This window comes from Bombus impatiens, unplaced genomic scaffold (assembly GCF_000188095.3).
Source record: "Bombus impatiens unplaced genomic scaffold, BIMP_2.2 scf_0114, whole genome shotgun sequence".
NCBI classification, from domain to species: Eukaryota; Metazoa; Arthropoda; class Insecta; order Hymenoptera; family Apidae; genus Bombus; species Bombus impatiens.
The window spans coordinates 1,228,356-1,251,313 of NT_176533.1; the positions used below are offsets into that span (position 1 = coordinate 1,228,356).

The window sequence follows — 22,958 nt, forward strand, 5'->3', positions numbered from 1 at the left end:
AATATAGTTATCCCTTTATATCATAATTCGTTCGCAATTCAAAGCCAATACTTATAGTCCATCCATAATCTCTTCGTGATTGCTGCAGTTGCAATCACGTTTTTTTGTTTACGTTTACTGTCTTGTCTCGTTGAATCATGAACATAGGAATATGCCCATGCGCTAGACAGACTATAGTGTAGTGTAACGTGACTAGTTATGTTTATTTTTCTGACTCGATTAACTGACACACCATGATCATATAAACAAGTATCGACACTTGTTAGGGGAAACCGTCCGAAAATTGAGTTGTGAAAGATCAAAATGGAAGACAACGAAGTTCTCGTTCTGCGAGACAGACACAAATGAGTAGTGTCTTTTCTCTGTATGAACATGCATAGCATGTCAGGCATGCGCAAAACGGAAGCCTTCTTTTCTTCCATGTTGATTTTTTCACTATTCAATTTCCAGTTTTCCCTTGGCTTCGGCAGGCTTCAGTATTTGAGTATCGACGTCGAGACATGTTTATATGATCGTGCAGTTGGAGTACAGATCGCAGTCACTTGTGAATTGGACAGAATATAGTTTCGATTTATTTATAAAATATTCTAGAAAGACTTATTATAAGTTACAGTACTTTAATTTTGAAGGAATATGAGTCGTCATCCAAATACAGATTACCAAAAAAATTGTGAGCCTCAAGTAGAATTGGAAAGTCAATTTATTTTGCGTTTACCACCAGTGAGTTCATTTTAATATTTAATCTCAGTCATTTAAAATAGTAAAGCGAATAATATGAAATTTTGTATAACTATAACAAATGTTTTAATTTTTTTAAGGAACCGGCGCGAGTTTTACGAGAAACACTACGGAATGGATTGTCTTTAAAAGATAGATTAAGTATAAAACTGGAAAATGATATGCGTTATGGTGAGGCTAGATTCGATCATTGGCTTCTTCATGGGAAGGTAAAATCGCAATGGGTTTTCTTTTATTTATATATAAATATAATAATACGAAAAAGTAATAAAGGAAACTCTAAAGGAAATTCTAACTCTAGGTTGTTGATTTACCAACGATTGTAGAATCTTTAAAAACTATTGATAACAAGAGTTTCTATAAAACTGCTGATATATGTCAGGTAAAGTTATTTGTAATCAGTTTTATATTGTTCACGTATATAATTTTTATTTCTATCATAATTCATTATATTTTAATGTTCATAGATGTTAATTTGCAAAGAAGAAGATGATCATACTACCACGGATGAAGAGTCTCCAGTTAGGCAAAAGAAAAAAGATCCTAATAAAGTAGATAAAAAATTTCTGTGGCCACATGGTATAACTCCACCTACTAAAAATGTAAGACGTAGAAGATTTAGAAAAACCTTGAAGAAGAAATATGTGGAAGCTCCAGAAATTGAGAAAGAAGTTAAACGTTTGTTAAGAGTGGATAATGATGCAGTTAATGTTAAGTGGGAGGTGATATGTGAAGATGAAGATCAATCAAAACCGAGCAAAGTGTCGTCATCTGGTACAGTGAAAACTAAGAGAGAAAGTATCAATGGCAATACATCTCAAAGTTTTGATGTTGGTAAGTTGATAGGATATAAGCAGAAATACAACAATTATGATATAAGATAAATAAAATATTATTGTTTATATTGTATAGCGGAACATGATATATTTGGCGAACCTGTAAGTGATAGTGAGGAAGATGATGAGGAAGCAAATATAAATGTAATGGAATTGGATGAGAATAGTCGACTTTCTGCAGACAGTAGAGTATCAGACTCTAATTCTATGCAAGCTGCATATTCAGAGAGGCCTAATAATATTGAAGCAAATAATAGACTTTGCACAGTATTCAGCAAAGAAATGTTCCAAAGTGACAATAATATGGAAACAGACGTAGAAAAAACAGAGGATACATCTATATCAAAAGTACCTAAAGTTGAACAATTCCATTCAGAATATATCATTTCAGATAATTTTTCAGAATTACCTTGTGTTTCAGCATTAAAAGGTATTGTTATATTTACGTATGTATTAAATTTGTATTACAAATGTGTATATGAACAAACAATTCGTTTTTAAATATTGTAGATTCATTGCAAACACGTCTGGCGACTTTACACGCCGAATTAGCTGAACTGCGTCAAAGAAGGCAACAACAAGAGCTTGCAATAGCCAACATTGAAAATGTTAAATTGAGGCAAAGACTTCAAGAAATATTGGATAATTTATTAACGCAAGAAATGCAAAAGGTTCAAGAGGTGCGCAATACTATTATTCAATTAGTACTTTTAATGTATTATTTCTATATTATATATTATATAATTATTATGTTTCAGATTCAAGACTTAGAGTAAGGATAATGTTGATATACATATAATTAGAATAAATTAAATATTATAATCAAAATATCTATTTACATTTGTGAAGTTCCTTGCAATAAGAGGCCAAATCTATCTATTGTATTTCGTTACTTTCCATTTTCTTTTAATTAATAAAAATCTAATATATGTACATACACAATATGTAATTATTTGTATACAATTATACTTTTTTTTATTTTACACGTCTTTAACATGTACATAAAATGTATACAAAATATAGAGTGTTAAATAAAATACAAATTGTTTTCATTGTTTTCTATAAATAACCAAATATGCGTATCGTGTGCAAGATGAAATTATAATGTAATATTTAAAATATAATATTTAGAAAACATAATTTATTTAAAATTCTCGAAAGTTATTTATTATGCAACATGCAATTATTCGATACAGACAACCAATTGTTAAATTCCAACTCACACTGTACGACACACAACCATAAAATGCACCAATGAAAGTTCAGCTTGGGTATTCGTCAGTACTCGACTGAGACATTAGAGATACAACAAGACGAGTGTAATGGCTGACACGTATTGGATGTAAATATATGCACGTCCTTATTTTTTATACAGTGTTAAATTCTACTTTATCGCGAAGGTTATTCGCATTATACTTATTTTGCTAAAGCGACTAAGGTATGTAAGGGTTTTATCATTTTTTCCTTTACGATCGTTATTTGTTTGATGTACTTTTTTTGTCTTCATTTGACGCTAATATTAATGGACTATGAGCAAGCTGTTGAACTGTCAGTTGTTAAACAGTCATTATTTTGTTCGATAATTGTTTGATCATTGTACGTTAAATTTTTTTCATCATATTCCATTTGTACTCTTTCTTTAATTTGTACTATTCTCTGTAAAAATTATTCTATACATCGAATATAAATATTCTCCTACATATTTATTTAATCTATCATTTTTAATATTATATTTTTCAAGATGTACCTAATTCTAGTATTTGTGTAAAATCTATTCGACAATTAAAATTCTGAAAAAAAGAATGACAGAAAGAGGTTTGATAAACATATACATAGAAACAACAGAGGCACATTCCACGTGTCATTTGTATAAATAAAATCACACGCTGAAATGCGCCGAGTTTCATACAGTGTTTTGTCAACATATGCAAGAAATTTGAATTAGAAATTTTAATAACCATAACCACCATAATATTACCCATTAAATCTTGTAACAAGAATTTTACTTTGAACATTTTCTATATTTTTGCATATTATGTGCATTTTGTACATTTTAACATCTTTAAATTTACCATAAGTACATACTAATCCGCAGTCTAGTTATTAATAAAATAAACCACGTTTTTCTTCTCTTGAAATTTTTCTTAATATATTAATCGTTTTTCCGTTTGTCGATAATGAGAGAATAAGATTGGGACATCAAAATTCGAAGATATAAATAAATGGATAAATGGATGTAAAATGCCTTAAAATAAATCTCGCAGAAATGTATTGAGTACAAACATAAATTTGTTTTATTTTTATATTTATTATAAAAACGGAGAAAACGGCGCTATTATATGTAATAATCTAATATTAATCTAATATTACGATAACTTAGTGATAATTTTCATACAACAATGATTGTAATATTTTTACATTTTCTTTCTTTACTTATTTCATTTGTAAACTGTAGCATTATCGTGGGACGAAATTACATTGAATAATTCCACCTTATAAGTGACATAGTATAAGATACGATTTCACGCGCGCGATTTAGAGTATTTCCTTTCGTTTCTGATAATCGCCATCTAAATGAGTTCATTTACAACGGTTATTCAGATATATATACATATATTATGATATAAACACAATGCAAAACACAAAAACTAAATAATAATGTTACATAGAATTGATATAGAATGGCTCATGAAAGTGTTTGAATATTTACCATAGAACATTTTCATGGTACCTATATCGTATGTGTATAAAACATTTTGAGAATTTCTTGGCCGTTTAATAAAATACGACAATCGTAATTATGTTGGTAAATTTTGAAACCAATAGGAAAATATATATATAAGTTACAAAATATATATATATAGTATTTATTGCAAACATATATTTAGTACAAAATTAATATACGGCATGAATAGCCAACATACATTATATATATTATATTGTAATACATGGACATATTATAATATACGTTAAAGATAGTCTTGCTGAATATGTGGATTTATTGGTAATTATGGATTGGTGGTGAGTTTCGTAATATACGTATTGTGTTATTAACTGGCCTGTTATTTTGTTAATTGACCGCTATTATCCCTACCATTCCTTAAGTTTCAACTTTTTATATTTTTATAGTTCCAGTTTTGTAAGTAGTGTTTTTTTTTTGTTTTATTAATTGATCATAGATCGAAATCTTATTTAGTCAATTATCAGGATAGATATTTATATCTCTAACACTCAGAATATCTCTCCTTTTCATTAAGTGGAAGTAAGGTGCGAATACTTTACATGTTTCTGTAGGATAATACACCCACGCAATAAGTTCCTAGTATGGTAATTATGCAGTTTAGTGACTTTGAATTTTTATTATTTTCTTTCCTTTTACAATATAAGAACAAATTTTAGAAATTTAATGTCTTTACAATGTTAAAATGTTCAAAATCTGCCAAAGAAATTAGTTTAAATTTATTTATATATGTTTTATAAAAAGAAAGTATTTTCATCATTTAAAAGATTATTGACTTATACTTATTATAGTTTAACCCAATCTACGTGGAATAAGTCTTGGGTGTATTATTATAGGAAGGTATTGTTAACTTCATATTTTACTCGCATTTTATGAAGAAAAGAAATACTTTGGATATTAAAAATTTATCTTCCCCGATAATTGACCAGGTTAGGTCTCAATCTACTGTAAATCCAATAAAACATTGCTTATAAGGCTGGAACTTGCAAGGAGTGGTGAGAATGGTAATGGTCAGTTACATACGTATATTGCGAATATGTAATATGTGTATTGCGAACTCATTATTCGAATGATAAAGTATATTGTACACACGATGCTTTAGAATAGTTATTATAACTGCATAATATGATTATATAGCTTAATTATTAATATGGATTATAATAACGTGTAATTCTAGACTTGGAGTTTAATACATGATAATTAACCCTTGCTTTGATTTGAAGCACAGATACTGCGATGGCAGACGAGGGATTTGATATGTGCGAATATATGTGGAGCGAATTTGCTATGCAACGTCTGCTTTTGATCGTAAGTGGCAATGATTGACTGTAATTTTCGTTATTACTTTTAATTTAATTATTTTTAATTCTTACGTCTTTTGGGTCATCGCCGATCCAAGCGTGTTTTTCTATTGTTAAAAAATTTCTTAAATTTTGAGAAAACATAAACGATCATTATCAATATAGTTTTACATAAAAATTTTTCTTAACATATCAAAGATGTGTTTGATTGTCAAAACAAAATGATGGAAAGACTAAGACATAAAAATTCCAAGATCGTACAGTAAAAGAAAGTATTACATATGTCCATAAGTTTCTTAAGCTATATACAAGAAAAATTATATCATCATCGTTTGCTTTTATTATTACGATGTGTATGTTTTATAACATTTTTATCCGACTTATTTACAACAATCAGTAAATTCGCAATATAGCATATAAATGAACGCAACGTTGGTTAAGGTAAGGTGTGTTTCCTGTACGTAATAGCGAATACATTATTTTTGTCCGATTTGTAAGAATTTGTCGCGATAAGCGATAAGTTTTACGAGTTTGTTTTACTGATTATTTCGCAAACGTTACTTAACATAAATAAATATGAACAAGTAGATAAAAACCTGGTAAAAATAGTATGTAAGATGCATATTATCAAAATAACTAAAAAATATTTCCCTAGTCATGTTTATAGATCTTCGTCAATATTTTTTCATTTCAGTTGCGACAAAATCAAAATTATTGCACGGATAATGAATGCTTTAGCATGTCGCGATGTAAGTATTTTTTCTATATTTTACTAGTGAAGATAATGTAAATTTTGTGAATCGTCATAATTCATAATCTTCGTCATTTATTTTCTAGTGCCAGGACCACGCGATACTTCGTCGTCCTCAAACTTTTTCATGACTACTTTGTTAATTATTGGATTCGCTGTTCTTATGTATGTTCTTAGACCAAACTCTTTTCGTCAATTAACCAACAACACAGCTAAAGATCGAGATAACGAACGCGTAAGTGGCACATTACTTGCAGTATAATTAACTCTGTTTTTATTTTACTTTAGATTTTTATCGTAATATTCATACAACTTCTTTTTTAGGATTCAAACGGCGACCCTCCCGTACCTCCACCGACAGCACAATAAGAAATGTAATATGACAAACACTGGATTTTCATAGTAGAATCTGCCAAACTTATGATAACAGAAGAACTGGAGAGAGAATAATTAATTCATTCGTTCGATTTATAAAATATAACTAGTATATATTTAATCTAACCAAATAAGAACTATAACTTCCTTTCACAGGTTTGAGAATCGTTATATTTATACACTTTAACGAGTATATATATACCCATTTTAATTTCTGCAGTTTTACTTATTAAAATCTATCACATGTCAGGGGACCTGTGCAAAAGAGAAAAATATAATTTAACGAGATTATTTTCGTTAAATATAATACGTAATCGAATCATCGATGTCGTGCCACAGATTGTTGGAAATAGTCTTTTACGAACACGTGGCACTTTTAACATTGAAATTGCGATTTTTAAACTGGAATAATAAGAACTTTTTCATCATGTTGTTACTGTGATTGCACATATTGTATATCATAGGGGAAAAACTGTTAAAAATGTATTTTGATATTCATTATTGTAAATAGCCTGAGTACCTGTAATTCGATAAGGGTATTGTATTCTAGTATTTATATTAAATTCGATAAAGTTTTATAGGAGATGTAATTGAACTTTGTAGACTAAAATTTGTTGATGAATTAAAAAACAATGTAACGATGAACTAAAATATATTGCCGTTTATTTATGCTTTTTATGTTAGTTTTGAGGGATTCTGAGAATATAGGCGTACAATACACATTAAAAACAATACAATGAATTGAGGCAATCTTTTTTCTTTTGTAATAGGATTGAAAAACTAAATATAATAGTATTACAGTTTCATGTTGCTCAGTACAAAAATTAAACATTGGAGACAGTATCCCCAATAATTTCTGTTGAATTACATTATTTGTGCTATTCTGTATGATCTATTACGTTGGAGCCCTATTTGAATCCTAATGGTTTTACTATACACAAAATGATTTAAAAATAAAATTTAATGTAATTTAATGTAATTTGTTGTACATTCCTCCGTCTTATTTGTAACAATAAACATGCATTGTATCTTATATTTGTTTTCATTGTTTACTTTATTTTGTAACAAAAGAACAGATTAAGGTATCATAACAATGTGGAATATTGGTAAGGTTTTAATGTTTTGTTTCTTGAAAAATACAGTATTATTATTTTCCAACTGAATAACAATATATATTTCCATTTGCTTAAAATTAGTAATTTATATCGTTTGAAGAAAATGTATATTGTAATTATATAATATTTCATCATGACTCAATTATCACAAAAAATTATTATAAATATACGTGTATTTCACAAAAAAGATAAAACATGTGTAATGGTAAGTAATCTTATTGAATCAATACACTATTTTCTAATTACATATTTATGGATATTTAATGTACGTATATTAAATGCTACAACACGTACTATTTGTTTAAGAAAGTACTTATTACGTGCATCATAGCATTCTACACCACTGGATCAGTGAAGATCTACAAAAAAGTAGCTGTAAAATTGACCTGGACCTTGAAATTCAGGGTCATTTTTTAATTGCATCATATTCTATACTTCTATTCTATACTATATCGCGAGGATCGAAAGTCTTAAAGGAACCATGGGTCGCATTCGACCGTTCTCTTAAAAAAAGATGTTAATTAACTTTAGAATTCACTTTATTTGTAATTATCTGTTATATATCTGATATATGGCTGTCGATTTTGTAAAGTGTCTGACATAACGCAGGCCGGTAAGAAAAAGATATTGCTTGGAGGGGGAATCATATTGCCTTACTATATCGTGGCATCGATTCTAAGCAAAACATGATCGCAGCAAAGGTCACTGTTGCGTTGCAAATATTCGTAAACCGTCTCTGGTTCATACTTTCGACTCTTGCTTCTTTTTGTCATAGATTAATCTGTAATTCTAATGTAATAGATTAATGCATCTGATTTCAAAATATAAGTACATTACAAACAATGTGAATTCGAAAATTTATAAAACTTTAACATTTTTTTCCAAGAGGACTGAGAAGATGATTTGCGATCCATAGTTTCTTTGAGTCTTTGCACTCGACGGCCTTTTCGGTCGAGCATAGCATCAACTCGAGGTGATTTTGCACGTATGTGACGAGTGTCTTGTAGGTAATATAAAATGATTTTATACAAAAATTAACATTAATTAAAAAATAACATTAATTAAAAAAACATTATGTTTTAATAATCTATATATATTTACATCTTTAAACATATCATTTTTTAATACTTTTTCCGTATTTTTTTTACGATAATTTACAAAACATGTGTCAAGATGCATCCTTGGCTTATCGGCAAAAGTATCGCAATAATAAGTTGTTTCGTGTCTTTTTCTGTTTTGTTTCGGTAAGAACACACCTTACAATCCTTTTTTAAAATTACATGGAGCTCTCCATTTAACCAAATTTCATCACAATTAGCAGCCGACGTTGAAGCTTGATCTCACGGTAGTCGAATATCTCCTCTCAACTGGTCTACTAAAGTTTTTATAAATCGCAGGTGGTTCAGCGGCCTTTCGTTCTTTTGCTTTTTTATAGAATATATGAATTAATTAAAGAAATTTCCAAATCCATTTTTTTAGAGCTTCTAGATTTACAAAACTATAATACTGGCACGATCGTCGAATCTGAACTAACGTCGGAGACGTTACCAGAACCATAGTTTTGGAAGGATTTGAGCATAAGTATTTCATCTCCATCTTAAAGTGTAACACTTCACACTTCGTAACAAACAATATAAAGAGCTAAGGAATCTATTTACGAACCAATACTGTGTTCTCATCAATTGGAGAGGTCGAAATCTAGCATAAACAGGGACTGTCGCCTATCACTCTCCTTTCGAGTTGCTACACGGAACGCCATAGCGACTGAGAATCATCTCTCGAGTGCAAAGGGTTAATCCTTATAACGAGTAAAATATGATGCAGTACAAAAATTCGACCTTGAAATTCAAGATCAAAGTCAATACCGCTACCTTGCCGCTACCTTTTTCGTAAATCTTCACCGAGCTAGAGTTTCACAATAGAATAACCCTACGATGCTCGTGACAAATTATTTTCAGACACCGTGTACATCGAGAATATAAGAGATTAGCTTTAAAAATTATAGTTTTAGTAATATTTTTCAATTTTCGTTTTTAAATCAAATTCTGTTCTCACGTCATTTACGTTTTGTACTATGCAAATATGTTAGAAATAATCGAATATTTTAGAGAGGAAAATAAATGACATACACATTAAATATAGCATTGGCGTGCTTCTGTTAGTATTTTGTTATAATTATTACAAAACACAAGACATTCCTTTCCTTATTTACATATGTACACAGTATCTTTTAGAATTGATAAACTTTTTGCTATTATTAATCTTCTAATTAGAAAACATGAATGAAAATTTCCATATAAAAATAGCAAAAATAAATTCTTTAATTAACAATAATTTCAATTTCAATTCTATGTTTATAGAATCTGTGTGTGTGTATAAAACACGAAACAGATATTGATAAGTAAAGAAAATTAATTATTCAGTTATTTATTAACACGTTTGTTACCATCATAATATATGTGTGTGTGTGCATATGTATGTATGTATGATGTATATACTATTCTAAGAGACCACTGTGACAGATATGATTTTTTATTTTCAAATTACATAAATAAGTAAAATGTATAAATTCTGAATTTTATAGCTAGAAACTAGTATCACGTCTGTGTCATATCATATAATGTTTGCTCTGTCTATTTAGTTTAGCATATTGTGTATGTGCATAAATGAAAATGTGTGGCATAGTGTGTAAGACTAGTGAAGCTAAAATAGATAGATGTTTCACATGCCGCGTGGTAGCGAACATGTTAAAGAAAATAATTATGCATAGACAGTTACGATAATAGAACAAATGTTTTAAATGCATATATTGAATTTATATATTTTCATAAATGGATAAAAATATTTACCAATTTTAAAACGAACTGGACATGCAGAAGAAATGTGCAATGTATGGTGATAAGTATAATTCACAAGAAAATAAAGCTTGAAATGTTTTTTGATGAATATAAAATGGTTTATGTTCAGTCACAATGTATCACGTGAGAAAATGCCACTAATTAATAGAAAAATAGTATGTATTTGTACTTTTCATAAGTAAGACATGAAATTTTGTTTAAAATTATAAGCTTTTTCGTTTTCCAGACATAAGTAGAAAGATCAATTAAAAGGACCATTGGATTTTACTCCAAGGCCCGCCCTCCTACATAAATTCATTATGTGAAAAATTTTAATGTGCCTTCTATAACGATTAAAGGCCAATGAAACTTTGAATTTGTTCATTAATTATTGAGGATTAAAAGGGGAAATCGAAGATTGCATAAAATATACTAGGTGTATTTTTTGTTCCGAAAGATAAGTACAACAATAGGGAATAAATCTGTTGTTTGTACGTTTCCTAACATAAGATTTATGTTAAAAAATGCCATATATTTTGGACTAACTACAGATAAAAATATATGTCATTTTTTTAATTAGAAATATAATATATCAAATGAAATTTATATCTCTGTACCTTCCCAGAAAATGGAATTATTGCTCATTTATAAAATATGATAATTTTTTCAATCATGAATTGTAATGAGATACAACTATTCTTGATGCAGCTTTGCTAATGTATGTCTTACTTTCTGCAAAACCCCGGTCATTTGTTCATACTTACCTGTCGAATCAGGTAAGTTCTCAAAATTAATTAAATTGCAAATATTCTTTGAAAATTTTTCAGATGGTGGCAATTTGCTATATGGAGACGTACTCTGTAATACAGGCGTACCAAAGTCAATAGACTTCACACTTCCATGACTTGTATTAATTCCATTTTGACGGATACGATTTAATTCTGGAGTAATCTCATTACTAGGTGGTGGCATATCAGATTTTGATATTGAATTCGAAGAATTGCTTTTTGATGAAATATCTGAGTTTGATTTCTGGAGTTCTACAAGCAGTTGCTTTTTCATATTCTCCAATTCGGATAACGACGGAGAATTCGCTCGTAAAGAAGGCGATGTAGTGTCTTCCTGAAATGTTTTGTACAAAAATGTTTATCTCATCTTTTAATACACGCTACGAAAATATTTTATCCTTCTCCTTATCCTTCTACAACTAATACTGGACGAAATGCTAAATGTATGTAATATCTTTTATACATACTAATGCTTCAGAAAATTGTAATTCTTGAGAATGATAATCTGAATCCTCAGATATTGTTGTTGATTTTAATAATAGTGGTTCTGATGGTTTTGCACAAGATTCTTGTGGTAATAGTGGTTCCGGCGGTTTTACAGGGTCGTCCAGAGGCAGCGGTGGTATAAACAGCCCATTAGTAGGTACGCACTCTACCGGACTATCTACTTAATACAAAATAAAAATGTTTTTATAACATATGCATTTAATTAGTAGAATACGTGAATTTTGAAAGAATTGTTGTGTGTGAATATACAGTTTCTGTACCTTCTAGATCCTCAATTTCCATTTCAGTAGGTTCTGGAACTGGACTGTCTTTTGATGTATTACTAAAAACTTTGAGTTTTTTTCTCTTATATCCATCGTCTGCCATTCTTCCTTTTAAGTTTGACAACATTCTTTGTTTGCTATGAAAAGTCAACATTGTTGATACAGAATATTTCCCATCCTCCTATTGTTCATAATAAATGTTTAGTATATTTGATTTTGTAAAAATCTACTACTTTTATAAAATTTACTGTTGCTTACATCCCAAGTGCCAGGTGGAGCTGGTACATTAAAACCAGGAAAGTCATATATTTTTTTTATATCATATTGATCTCTGTCTCTTTCTTCAACGATATGTCCTGGTTCATCATTAGGATCTTCTTCTGCAATGCCATCAGAATTGAATAGGGACAAACCAGAGTGTTGCAAACGTGCTTCCTCTAACCATCCTGGAGGATAGCCAAGCTTCCTCATTCTAAGAAAATTATTTTTATATACAAAAATTTAGATTAATAAACATCATACAATCCATATTTGTAATCTGTTTACATTTAACAAATTAAATACTTTCCTTAATTTTATTCTATTACCTATGATTTTTTAAAAATTATAACATGAAATTTAATTAATTACCTATATATATGTCTAGGTAATTCATTACTTCTGAGACCTAGTGCATTACGTAAATTGTTACTTAATTGACCAGGGATTATATGATCAAATCTATGATTATTTTCCAAATGATATCTAACACCTTTTGAATTTCCTTTCATATTGAAATTTTTTCGATTTGCTTCTATAGCAGTATAATTTCGTGGTTCTGTACAATCTCGTAAATTATGATTTCCCAAACAATTAAAACACATAAACCTTTGTGAGTTACCCTCTGGATATTTACTTGATTTCAATTTTGTATCATCAAACACATTATCACATAATATATATTTCTAAAATAATAATAACATTAAAACAATAAGAATAATTAACAATTTAGCTATTCGGAGCAATCGGTATTAAATAGTTTTTTCTTATATGTAAATATTGAACAATACAATAAAAAAACAGACCCTACTATAAGATGGAACATCAAATTCATCTCCAGGTCTTGGCTGTTTATCTACAGTAAATAATGTATCACATATTATATCCTGACTATCATCACTCCCTGTCGTAATATCGATAGATTGACTTATTGAGTCAGTATCATTATCCCAAACTTCTAACGTTAAACCATTATCATTTTCTTGACATTTAATCTTGGAAGATACTAACTCCTCTAGAAACACTTTTATTTTTTTACTATATTGCCTAAAAAATTCAATAAAGGAAATGGAATTAAAAGTTACCTCGATAAAAAGCAATTAATTACATTAAAAACTAGTTACATACTATTATTTTAATATATTTACTAAGTGATGCAACTCACTTAGGACCAAAATAACTTATTTTATCATATATAATTAGAATGATTATTTTATATATAACAAATTGAAATAAAGAACGACACTGATATATGTATGTTTATTCAGCCATTATTCAGCTTATGTCGTTTTAGGTTATATAAACAAGTATTTGTATAAATTTACCCATTCTACCCGAAAATTTATAAAGAATAATATATATATATATATATGTCCATATGTACATATATTATATATCAATAGCAAATAATAATTTTTTACCATGCAATGTTTTCATCTCGAAACATAACCTTCAAAAGTGGTGTCGATGAACTCTCACTATCGCAAGTTTCCATTGTAGATGCATTTTTATTATTATCCATATAATTATTGGTTACGTTCATCTTATCCGCATTGTTGTTCGGTAATGAATCTTTCTCAATTGAACATTCACTTTGGTCATTGTCAGTAATATTGATATCTTGGCTTGAGTCTAAATCAATCACCTCTTCGTCGGTGTCGTTGATGGTAATCGTTGAATTCATGGAAATACTATCGATACTGATACGAAAACATAGATAGAACTATTTTATATTATGGACGTATGATCTTTTGTTATGTGAAGCTAGTTTCCCTCCTTCGATCTTCTGCCTCAATGAAAACACGACGCTTCAATCTTATCAAGTTTTCTAAACGCAATAAAACTTAACTGTAGGGGCGCTCTCATTCGTGTGCAAATAAGCGTGGAGTAGATTTTCACGAATTTCATTATTCGGTATGACAAATTTTTTTAAACGAGCAATCTTTTTATTGATAATTATTTGTCATACAATAATTTTAAGCATGACATAAAATCGTAAAAGGTATAAGTTTTCCAATGAATTTTAGCGGTCTTATATTAATATCTTTCATTATTACTTAGTAGAAAAGAATATTTCGTTCGCACATTTCAAGGTGGTTAATTACTGTATATTATTTGAAATTTTTTTATCATAAAGTATAAAAAATTATTAATAATACATGACATTGATATATTATTCTTACATTTGCAAATCGAATATTTTATTGCATATTTCAATTTTATTCGTATTCGTTTGTTCGATCATAAAGTGGTGCCGTTGTCAAAATGAATGATCAATTATACTTTAAAATGAAAGATTAACCATTTTAACATGATTGTTAAAAAAATTATGTTTTCAAAATTTAAATGAAATCTCTGATAAATGTTACAATGCCTTTTTTAGAACTCGTTAAAACTTCATACATTAAGCAGAGAATAGGGAGCTCGAAAAGAAATGGTTTGCGTCATGCCATTTTTAGCCCTCAAAGCAAAGGACTTTTCAAAAGTCATTACATTGGCGAATGGAAGGACGACATAAGAGAAGGCATAGGTAAAGAAGTGGACAGGTATATTAATTATGATATGAACTAAATATTTTAGAATGATCAAAATAAAATTTGTTCAATGTAAATAATTCAGATAACATTGTCAGAAAAAATTACGCAAATATAATATTGTATTTTGCAACAATTAAATGTTATGGTATAATATATTTCAATCTATTGCGGCTTTCAAAATATATAAAATTTGTGTTACAGTCAATGAATTAGAACAACTGCTGTAAGTAGTTCTGAATAAGGATAATCATTTGAAATATTTATTTTTATTATTAATTAATATTATTTAATATTTGTACAGTCTTCTGATATTTTTCACATGTTCGAAAACAATTTCAATTTCGTTTGAAATTTCATAGAGATGGATGGATGTACAATGGTAGCTGGCTCAATGATAAAAAACATGGTTGCGGTATTTTGAGCAAAATTTCAAAAGAAGACCATACTATTCATCGATATTATATTGGCCAATGGGTGGCTGGAAAAAAGCAAGGATTCGGACATAACTGGTTCGAAGATGGTTCTTACTATGAAGGTGACTTCTGTCGAAATAAACGACATGGTTATGGCCGTATGTGGCATTGTAATGGAGATTATTACGAGGGCGCTTGGAAGGATGATTTTTACCATGGCATGGGATTGCTCGTTAAAGGTTTCCTAATTGATGTCATCTGTTCTTTTTACAACCGACCTTAATAATGTTTCGGCTATAAATAACGAATAACTTATCGTTATTTTCCAATACACTAATTAAAAGTGGGTGAGATGTTTAACTTTTGCAGAAAATGGCAACAAATATGAGGGTCAGTTTATTAAGGGCAAGAAAGAAGGTTACGGCACATTTTATCACATAATTACCGGTCAAGAGCAGCGTGGTTTCTGGACAAATGATTGGTTTATAAACGGAACCATGTCAGATGCAGATTTTCGACAATCTGCAACTCGTCCAACACCATATCCTATTCCGGAAGTACGTAACGATTATAAGTAAATTATCAACATTATTGTAAAATTTTTATTCATTGATGATAATTTTTATTTGGTTCAAAGCTGAAAGTGATAACGGATATTAACAATGCTCAAGATACTTCGGAAACTATATATGATAACAAAAAGGGGGAATCCTTTTTCACTGAACCTTTTTGTAAGAGAGCATCGAAGCGTATAGTTCCGAATATATGCGTGTCCATAAACACGTGCCCTTGTTTAAATTCCGTTTTATGAACATATATTCTTACAGTTTAAAATAACACGTAATACAGAATGAGTCGATGTTATTTGTATAATTTATTCTAGCAAAAGTACTTCAATTTTGCATATATTTCTTTCTATCAACATATGTATACACGTATAAACCGTTTGTTCGCAATAAAAGCTATGTACAATAATTTAATTGCCGCTTCTTTAGCGACGGCAGTAATTTTGTACAGACAGAGACAATAAGACTGAAAATTATTTTGTCTCCGCGTAAAAAGCTTTTCAAACGTTACTTGAGCACGGGACTTATTATGTGAAAAGAAATAAACGAACAACATAAAAAGAACTGTGAATAATACCGCACGAGAGGCATGTTTTCGAACAAATTAATAATAAGTACATTCAATGCGAGCTAGTCACGCATTGTCAATGGAAGATATAAACCCCCATTCAAGACTGTTGTTTTTTGAGCCATAGCTAAGGATACGTTATACAATAAATCTTATCGCGTATCATTGCTCTTATAGGTTAAGTCGCTACGCGAGAAGGGGAATGTTTCACGTTTATACATACATATATCCTTTTACCAAAAATTACTTTTCAGTAAGTGTACAAATTCATTGCGATATAATTAAACATCGGTAGCAATATATCGCTTCGCTCGCTGAAAAAAACAGGTGTTCCCTTTCAAACTTGTCGCACGTAGGCGAATAAAAGTGTTGAGAAATATTATAGACAGTCATTTTTGATGCTTTCAATACAATACCAATCCTCATCCTCATAACCCATTCTAATCTATCGTTTGAATTGTTTTAATACGTAATAACATGTATAAGCTAAACAATGCAGCATATGCAGATAATTAGAGATTCATTATCCTCCACTCAGAGAGGTTATCACATTGTAAAAGTAACACAGATCATGGATTGTGCTTTACCATGTTCAGACTACGTGCGTCATGCCAGCGGTCTGTAGTAAATTCACACCATTTCTACCTTCAACATCGGTTGACTCTATTTGTTCTTTAAGTAACTCCAGTTCTCTTATACCGGACACAGTGACTTCGTATTTGTGGGCCACTAAGCTCCGATAAAAATGTATCGCAAATGCGAGGAAGATTATTAGTACTGGTATTAACACGATACAAGCAGACCAAGCAGCCACTTGTGAAAAGTCATAGAACTTCACCCAACAAAGTATAGCAATTTCCAATAAAAATAGTAAAAGTCCTAGAAGAGTAGAAAACGCCCATGCCACTTCGATGTACCAGTGTAGACGTTCGTGTGGAGATTCGTGTACTAAGCTTATGCTATGCAGATTGCATACAGCTTCGATGTTCGGCAAAATACACGTTGATATCATTAAAGCTAACATGTGAACCGCAACCAACAACGTAGTACACACGGCGAAGGCGATTAACATCTCTGAAGGTACTTTCGTATCGGAATTCAACTGTACTTCCACCATAGCTACCTGTAAAGGAAAAATATTTATTTATTAATATCTATTAATATATATTAAAATGTGTATGAAATATTTAACAGTGAGTTTATAATCTGTGTAATGAAATCAATTGCTCAGAGTTATTTCCTTTATTGTTATATGTAATCGTCCTTTTTAAAATAATTTTACAATATTTTTATGCAGAATTAATTCAATTCTAGACTAACTATTTGTATATAAATTAAAAAATAAATATTAACTTTACTGTACCACTAAGTTTTAAGAAATTCTATTAATGCTGAAATAATATTGCGGGGATATATCTCTTCTTGTTCCTGAACTCATTTTTAACAAATTATAATCTACGTTACTGTTATCAATATTCCTCCCCTGTCTGTTCCCTTTGTTCCCTTTACTATTGTACTGTTATTATCACAATGTGAATTTATTAAGTCTGTTATTTTTTAAAATGGAGAACAAAAAGCTAAAACCTAAAAAAAAGTATTGTTCTAAAGCTTTGATGATTCAGAGGTATTTTAGATTACCGAAAAAGAGATTTATTAAAATATCCAGTTATGTACCATGGCAAAGCCGGAAAGTAGAGCAGACGTCTTGCTCGACGCTTTAAGTTTCGCTCGACTGAGCTGCAGTTTTCTCCAAGAGAGATAACCCGGCGTGTGAAGGCCATCTCCCGACTGCGACATCTTTGACTGGTTGACAGAAAAGAATAACAGACAATATAGAGGGATTATTAACACAACGTTTGTAAAATAGAATTGAATGGAAGCGAATGGTTGCATAATATGCTTAATCGAAAACAGTACGCTAACTTGTGTCTCAAGTATCGCGTGAGTATAGTGACCAATTATATGATTCAATTGAAACTTCACTGATTTATACTATAATATTATAATTAATACAATTATTGGTACATATATTATATATAATATACAATATATATTATATTGTATTGCCGTTTGTCTATTAAATTTTGTATCAGTCAATTTTTTCCCCTTTAAAATTTCATTAAGAAATTTCACATCTTTGGGAAAATCAGAAAATTGTTATATGGCATACTGATTTCTACAAAATGTTTAGGAAGTTATAAATATAAAAGTTGATTCATGGAAAGCCTGTATCTTGAGTATTAGAATAAATTATTTTTAAATTTGAATCACAATCATGAAACTTACACGTAAGTATCCTAACTATGATTGCCGTTTTGAAATAGCGGGAGACCAACAACGGTGGTATCCATTCGGCATTTCAGAATCGTGGTACACCGTCCGTATAGTAAAATCGTTGTTAAAAATACATCTAAGATAATTGTACATCTAGAGGTAATCAGCGTTTGGATAATTGGCGTTCAACTGTACAAACACGTAAGAAAGAAAGGCACGTACCGAAAGTAGATGGCAACGTCGGTGCCAACAGGAGAGCTTGCCAAAAGTCCTGTGTAGGACAAAAAACCAACGGGTGCTGAACCAAACAAATAACAAGGAAAATTAATGGAAAGCCTCTAGATACAACGCAAGAGAGAGAGAGAGAGAGAGATTCATCTAAATATTGATAGATTGAATCTGTGGGAAATCTGGCAAGCGACAGCACGATATAATCAAGTACAATACACCAATGAAAGAAAAAACAGAATAATACAATCTTTCAACTAATTAGTAATTGTAGTAAATTGTTACAAAATGAACATTTTTAATCTATATAAAATAAATCTAGAGAACGGAAAGATATATCCTTTTTACATTTAACTTCTATATTTATATAAATAATTTATAACTATAAATAATTCTTGTTCATTTAAATCAGTGGAGTAAATTTATGAATTGAGATTACGGTTAGTCTTGTACACAACATGTAATAAATCAATTCCTCTGAACATCGATTCACGCACATCCACAGTTAGTATACACATAATACTTTATACATCAAGCTTCCGCTAACGCAAAGTTGTTTATACGTATTTCGTGTATGTCTGTATTTTATGTAAGTGAATTCGTTGCCGAGAACATGATCGTTAACGCGAGAATAATTATGCGATATAAATGATTATGTTTCATTATAAACTAAGGAAGCGATTGGTAGCGATATAATTTAAGAAACAGTTTCGATTGATCTTATCGGTATTTACAAGGATTCCATGAACGTTAGATAATATTCAATTTTCTGCTTCTCTGTCGACAACATGAATATCTTCCAGGTAAAGATCATCAACGAATCTCATGAGTTTTAATACGTAGTACTTTGTTCACCAGATCGTAAATCGTCAACGGAATTGAGTTTTAAACAATGATATCAAGAGAGCATGATTTATCGAATCAAGGCGGGCAACAAACAAAATGATCTCTTGGAGTTGGAGTTCAATTGAATAGCAAACACATGGAGTATTCGATATACGTTATTGTTTGTAATCATAAAGTCGACTGAATTTTATATTTCAATATTGGAGATTCTAAGGAGTTTTTATTAATTCTTAGTGAGATAGTAGACGCTTGGCAATTCTGACGAATAGGATATGGAGACAGACGTAGAATTATCCAAAGCGAATTGCTTTCATGGATATGTTAATATTATTATATACGTATAATACATGGACGTTTATCCTATTAAGGAGATTCACAATTTAATACTTTGAGGACCGACTACTCTGACAAGCATATTATATATATAAAAAGGTTCAAAACGACCAATATTATATCTAATATATTAATAACGTTTTCGTACTTTCTAAGCATTAATATCGGCAATTAATACTAGTACATATATCGTCACCAAATATAGGCAGAATTAGCTGTAGCGGTACCGACAGTTTATTACGAATATCTAGAAAACTAAGCCTGAGCGGCGGTTATATGTATAGGAAAAAGTTCAAGCGTTGATTCCTACAAGGTGTTAAAAATTCATCGGAATCATTGATAAGATATGTTGATGAGATATCGATAATTAGCATAAATTCATATGATTGTATTATACATTTATTATCACCTCAACATGCTTTTTTAATTTTCTTAAATTGTGAATGTGTACTTTATCAGCGAGCTAGATGTCCATACGTTATACACATTAATACTAACATAGAACTCTTCAGATAATTCTGCATCTTTCTTCTATGCAATTGTAATATATAAACAATTTTGTTCTATTTTAAAATTATTTACAAACGCAAATATTCATAACATAATCATAACATCTGTAATACCCGGAATACGTTATTTGACTACCATGCGGAACGTTTGAAGTATCTTCTACAGCACATCAAAAGTATCAATATTTATATTTCAGCGATAAGATTCGCTGGAGTTGCTTGTAGTATCAAAGGCGGTTCAAAATGACCAAGCATCTGCCAATGCACATGCGGGTGAACGATATAATCCTAATAAACGAGAAAATAAACGAAAAAGTTGTCGCAGGTGAAAACTGTATATGTCAAAACGTACATATAAGGTGTTATGGAAGAAGACTACGAGATAACCGTATAATATCTAGCGTAATACCCGGAGAGAGATAAAAAGGAAACGAACTGCGAGATCAAAGAGACAAGGGGAGAATTACCGACCTGACAGTTGTGAAACCGCTTATGGAAGCAGTGACCGTCAGCGTTGCGCAGATGTGTGCGTGCCACGTGTACGTGGATGGGTAAGTGCGAGGAGGGGAGTACTGCTCCGTCCTCCGCGCCAAACACTGAATTGCGTCCAGTGCTTGTCGACCATATGGACATCAGGCTTGTTTCTTGCGTAGCTCTGATAAAGGCTAAAACAAAAAAAGAGCGTTACATTAGATTATATGTAGATTTTGAAATAACGGTAACTAATTATTAAACTGCGGACATTTATACATTTATGAGAAATTTAAAAGTGCAAAATGTATACACAGAACGTATAGAATGTACAAAAGTATATAAAATATTGGATTGTTAGAAAAATTCGTAACGAGTGTTAAGAAACATTTAACTAGAATTAGACTTTCTATCATCTTTTTCCTGACAAACTACTTGTCTTCAATTCATTCAAATAGCTTTTATAGGATTCCAAAGTATTTCACGAATTTTGTAAGTTGTTAAGTATTTCAAATAAAGTCTATACTACATTGTAAATTTAGAAAAATATAATATCTATATAAAATTATAACGTATTAAATATAGGTCTGTATCAAAAATTATAATATGATTTTAATCAGCTATAGGAACGAAATTTAATAAATGCTATGTTACATTGTGTAATTTAATTTAAATCTAATTGTTTGCATTGTGTAAATTTATTTTATGGTAATTATTTGTACCTGAAATTTAACTTTGGAAAGATTAAAAAATATCTTTATATATGAACAATATGCATAGATTAAATTTATTTCAATGCACTTGGCGAGGAATTATGTCAACTAAGAATCAACTTTTCATGACACGTGCATATTTTCTGTATAACATTCTACATGCGAGAACACACCTTGATGCAGTGAATGACATGTTTCTAAAGAGAGAAAGCGAATGGAGAAACTGGTTTCGGCGGGACAATTATTTCTTGATCCGTGATAACGTTGACCCAATCGTTTTCACTCCTTACATTTATGCTTTTTTCATTTTATTACTATATTCATTGCTTCTTTTAGTCGGCTATTTGTACTGCGCATTGTTGGGAAAAAGACTAGCGGGGCGGCACAGGGGCAAGGGAGCTACTGCGCTGTATTGTTTACCGTCACGCGTTATTGTATTGTTTTACTTGTATTAGGTCGTCCAAAAAGTTTCTTTCGTTTTATAAGGAAATAATGGATGCACATTTTCCGTTTTATATTACTTTATCGAATTACGTATGATCCATTTCGTTCTATCAAAATAAAGATGACAACACGTTCGACAGATTAGTTTTCATGTTTGTATAAAGATGCGTCGTTGTAAAAGACGTGTCTGTAAAAGAAAGACACTTTTCGGACAACCTAATATATGTAACACTTTCGGGCAATACGCGTGCTTATCTTTATGATTGTGCTAAGTCTATAGAAAATAACGCTAATCTTCCTTTCATACAGTAGCTCACAAAAGTATTCAAACACTTATCGAGACTTTTTATAGATATACTATGTGTTTTATACGAAAAATTTTGAAATTTCATTAGCACTGTAACAAGAGTCGATTATGATGATTATGTTGCTAAAGTTTGAAACAAATCTGAAAAAATACATAGAAGTTACAAAATGTTTAGTGCAAGTATATATATATATATATATATATATATATATATATATATATATATATATATCTCTCAGA

The 22,958-nt window shown here is 30.2% G+C and overlaps 5 protein-coding genes and 1 long non-coding RNA gene across 11 annotated transcripts in view; 4 read left to right on the top strand and 2 right to left on the bottom strand.

Moving 5' to 3' along the window:
- Positions 1-417: 417 nt before the first annotated feature.
- On the top strand, positions 418-2,454 carry LOC100741847 (transcription initiation factor TFIID subunit 7). Its single transcript, XM_003486447.4, has 7 exons — positions 418-720; positions 819-947; positions 1,040-1,120; positions 1,206-1,572; positions 1,651-2,004; positions 2,085-2,254; positions 2,333-2,454. The coding sequence occupies exons 1-7, from the start codon at positions 634-636 to the stop codon at positions 2,348-2,350; spliced, it is 1,206 nt and encodes a 401-aa protein (XP_003486495.1). The 5' UTR covers positions 418-633; the 3' UTR covers positions 2,351-2,454.
- A 396-nt stretch (positions 2,455-2,850) lies between these two features.
- On the top strand, positions 2,851-7,406 carry LOC100741967 (small integral membrane protein 14). Of its 5 annotated transcripts, XR_004460962.1 has the most exons (6): positions 2,851-3,012; positions 5,538-5,622; positions 6,310-6,364; positions 6,453-6,601; positions 6,691-6,897; positions 6,992-7,406. XR_004460962.1 is itself a non-coding variant. In XM_003486448.4 (5 exons), the coding sequence occupies exons 2-5, from the start codon at positions 5,551-5,553 to the stop codon at positions 6,733-6,735; spliced, it is 321 nt and encodes a 106-aa protein (XP_003486496.1). In that variant the 5' UTR covers positions 2,851-3,012; positions 5,538-5,550; the 3' UTR covers positions 6,736-7,406. The 5 variants fall into 5 exon arrangements, 4 of the variants coding, with proteins under 4 accessions (XP_003486496.1, XP_012236440.1, XP_033174656.1 ...); XM_003486448.4 differs by having other exon boundaries at positions 6,691-7,406; XM_012381017.2 differs by having other exon boundaries at positions 2,855-3,012; positions 5,543-5,622; positions 6,691-7,406.
- A 592-nt stretch (positions 7,407-7,998) lies between these two features.
- Positions 7,999-11,104, top strand: LOC117151208. Its single transcript, XR_004460964.1, has 2 exons — positions 7,999-8,863; positions 10,941-11,104. It is a non-coding gene; the product is annotated as an uncharacterized LOC117151208 (long non-coding RNA).
- Positions 11,105-11,111: 7 nt separating this feature from the next.
- LOC100742172 (zinc finger CCHC domain-containing protein 8 homolog) lies at positions 11,112-14,193 on the bottom strand. Its single transcript, XM_003486449.4, has 7 exons — positions 13,931-14,193; positions 13,316-13,556; positions 12,882-13,195; positions 12,510-12,723; positions 12,249-12,432; positions 11,949-12,145; positions 11,112-11,815 (listed from the first exon to the last, which is right to left on the bottom strand). The coding sequence occupies exons 1-7, from the start codon at positions 14,191-14,193 to the stop codon at positions 11,387-11,389; spliced, it is 1,842 nt and encodes a 613-aa protein (XP_003486497.1). The 3' UTR covers positions 11,112-11,386.
- A 505-nt stretch (positions 14,194-14,698) lies between these two features.
- On the top strand, positions 14,699-16,575 carry LOC100742291 (MORN repeat-containing protein 3). 2 transcript variants are annotated; one of them, XM_024364927.2, is made up of 4 exons: positions 14,699-15,055; positions 15,406-15,698; positions 15,829-16,016; positions 16,097-16,575. In XM_024364927.2, the coding sequence occupies exons 1-4, from the start codon at positions 14,856-14,858 to the stop codon at positions 16,268-16,270; spliced, it is 855 nt and encodes a 284-aa protein (XP_024220695.1). In that variant the 5' UTR covers positions 14,699-14,855; the 3' UTR covers positions 16,271-16,575. The 2 variants fall into 2 exon arrangements, with proteins under 2 accessions (XP_024220695.1, XP_024220696.1); XM_024364928.2 differs by lacking the exon at positions 14,699-15,055 and adding an exon at positions 15,081-15,269.
- The window catches only part of LOC100742415 (calcium release-activated calcium channel protein 1), a 19,366-nt gene continuing 12,756 nt past the window's right edge, over positions 16,349-22,958 (bottom strand). Inside the window, 5 exon segments of the mRNA XM_024364924.2 lie at positions 16,349-17,716; positions 18,268-18,396; positions 19,090-19,152; positions 19,154-19,165; positions 21,255-21,448. Coding sequence (XP_024220692.1) covers positions 17,186-17,716; positions 18,268-18,396; positions 19,090-19,152; positions 19,154-19,165; positions 21,255-21,448 — 929 coding nt within the window. The 3' untranslated portion in view covers positions 16,349-17,185.

Bases quoted from the DNA above. Each gene is read 5' to 3' on its own strand.
- LOC100741847 (XM_003486447.4), top strand. From the start codon at position 634: ATGAGTCGTCATCCAAATACAGATTACCAAAAAAATTGTGAGCCTCAA. The intron at 721-818 runs GTGAGTTCATTT...AATTTTTTTAAG, and splicing joins TTATTTTGCGTTTACCACCA to GAACCGGCGCGAGTTTTACG. The intron at 1,573-1,650 runs GTAAGTTGATAG...TATATTGTATAG, and splicing joins ATCTCAAAGTTTTGATGTTG to CGGAACATGATATATTTGGC.
- LOC100741967 (XM_003486448.4), top strand. From the start codon at position 5,551: ATGGCAGACGAGGGATTTGATATGTGCGAATATATGTGGAGCGAATTT. The intron at 5,623-6,309 runs GTAAGTGGCAAT...TTTTCATTTCAG, and splicing joins TGCAACGTCTGCTTTTGATC to TTGCGACAAAATCAAAATTA. The intron at 6,365-6,452 runs GTAAGTATTTTT...TTTATTTTCTAG, and splicing joins ATGCTTTAGCATGTCGCGAT to TGCCAGGACCACGCGATACT.
- LOC100742172 (XM_003486449.4), bottom strand. From the start codon at position 14,193: ATGAATTCAACGATTACCATCAACGACACCGACGAAGAGGTGATTGAT. The intron at 12,146-12,248 runs GTACAGAAACTG...TGTATTAAGTAG, and splicing joins GGAAATTGAGGATCTAGAAG to ATAGTCCGGTAGAGTGCGTA. The intron at 11,816-11,948 runs GTATGTATAAAA...AAAACATTTCAG, and splicing joins TACAATTTTCTGAAGCATTA to GAAGACACTACATCGCCTTC.
- LOC100742291 (XM_024364927.2), top strand. From the start codon at position 14,856: ATGAAATCTCTGATAAATGTTACAATGCCTTTTTTAGAACTCGTTAAA. The intron at 15,056-15,405 runs GTATATTAATTA...GAAATTTCATAG, and splicing joins ATAGGTAAAGAAGTGGACAG to AGATGGATGGATGTACAATG. The intron at 15,699-15,828 runs GTTTCCTAATTG...TAACTTTTGCAG, and splicing joins CATGGGATTGCTCGTTAAAG to AAAATGGCAACAAATATGAG.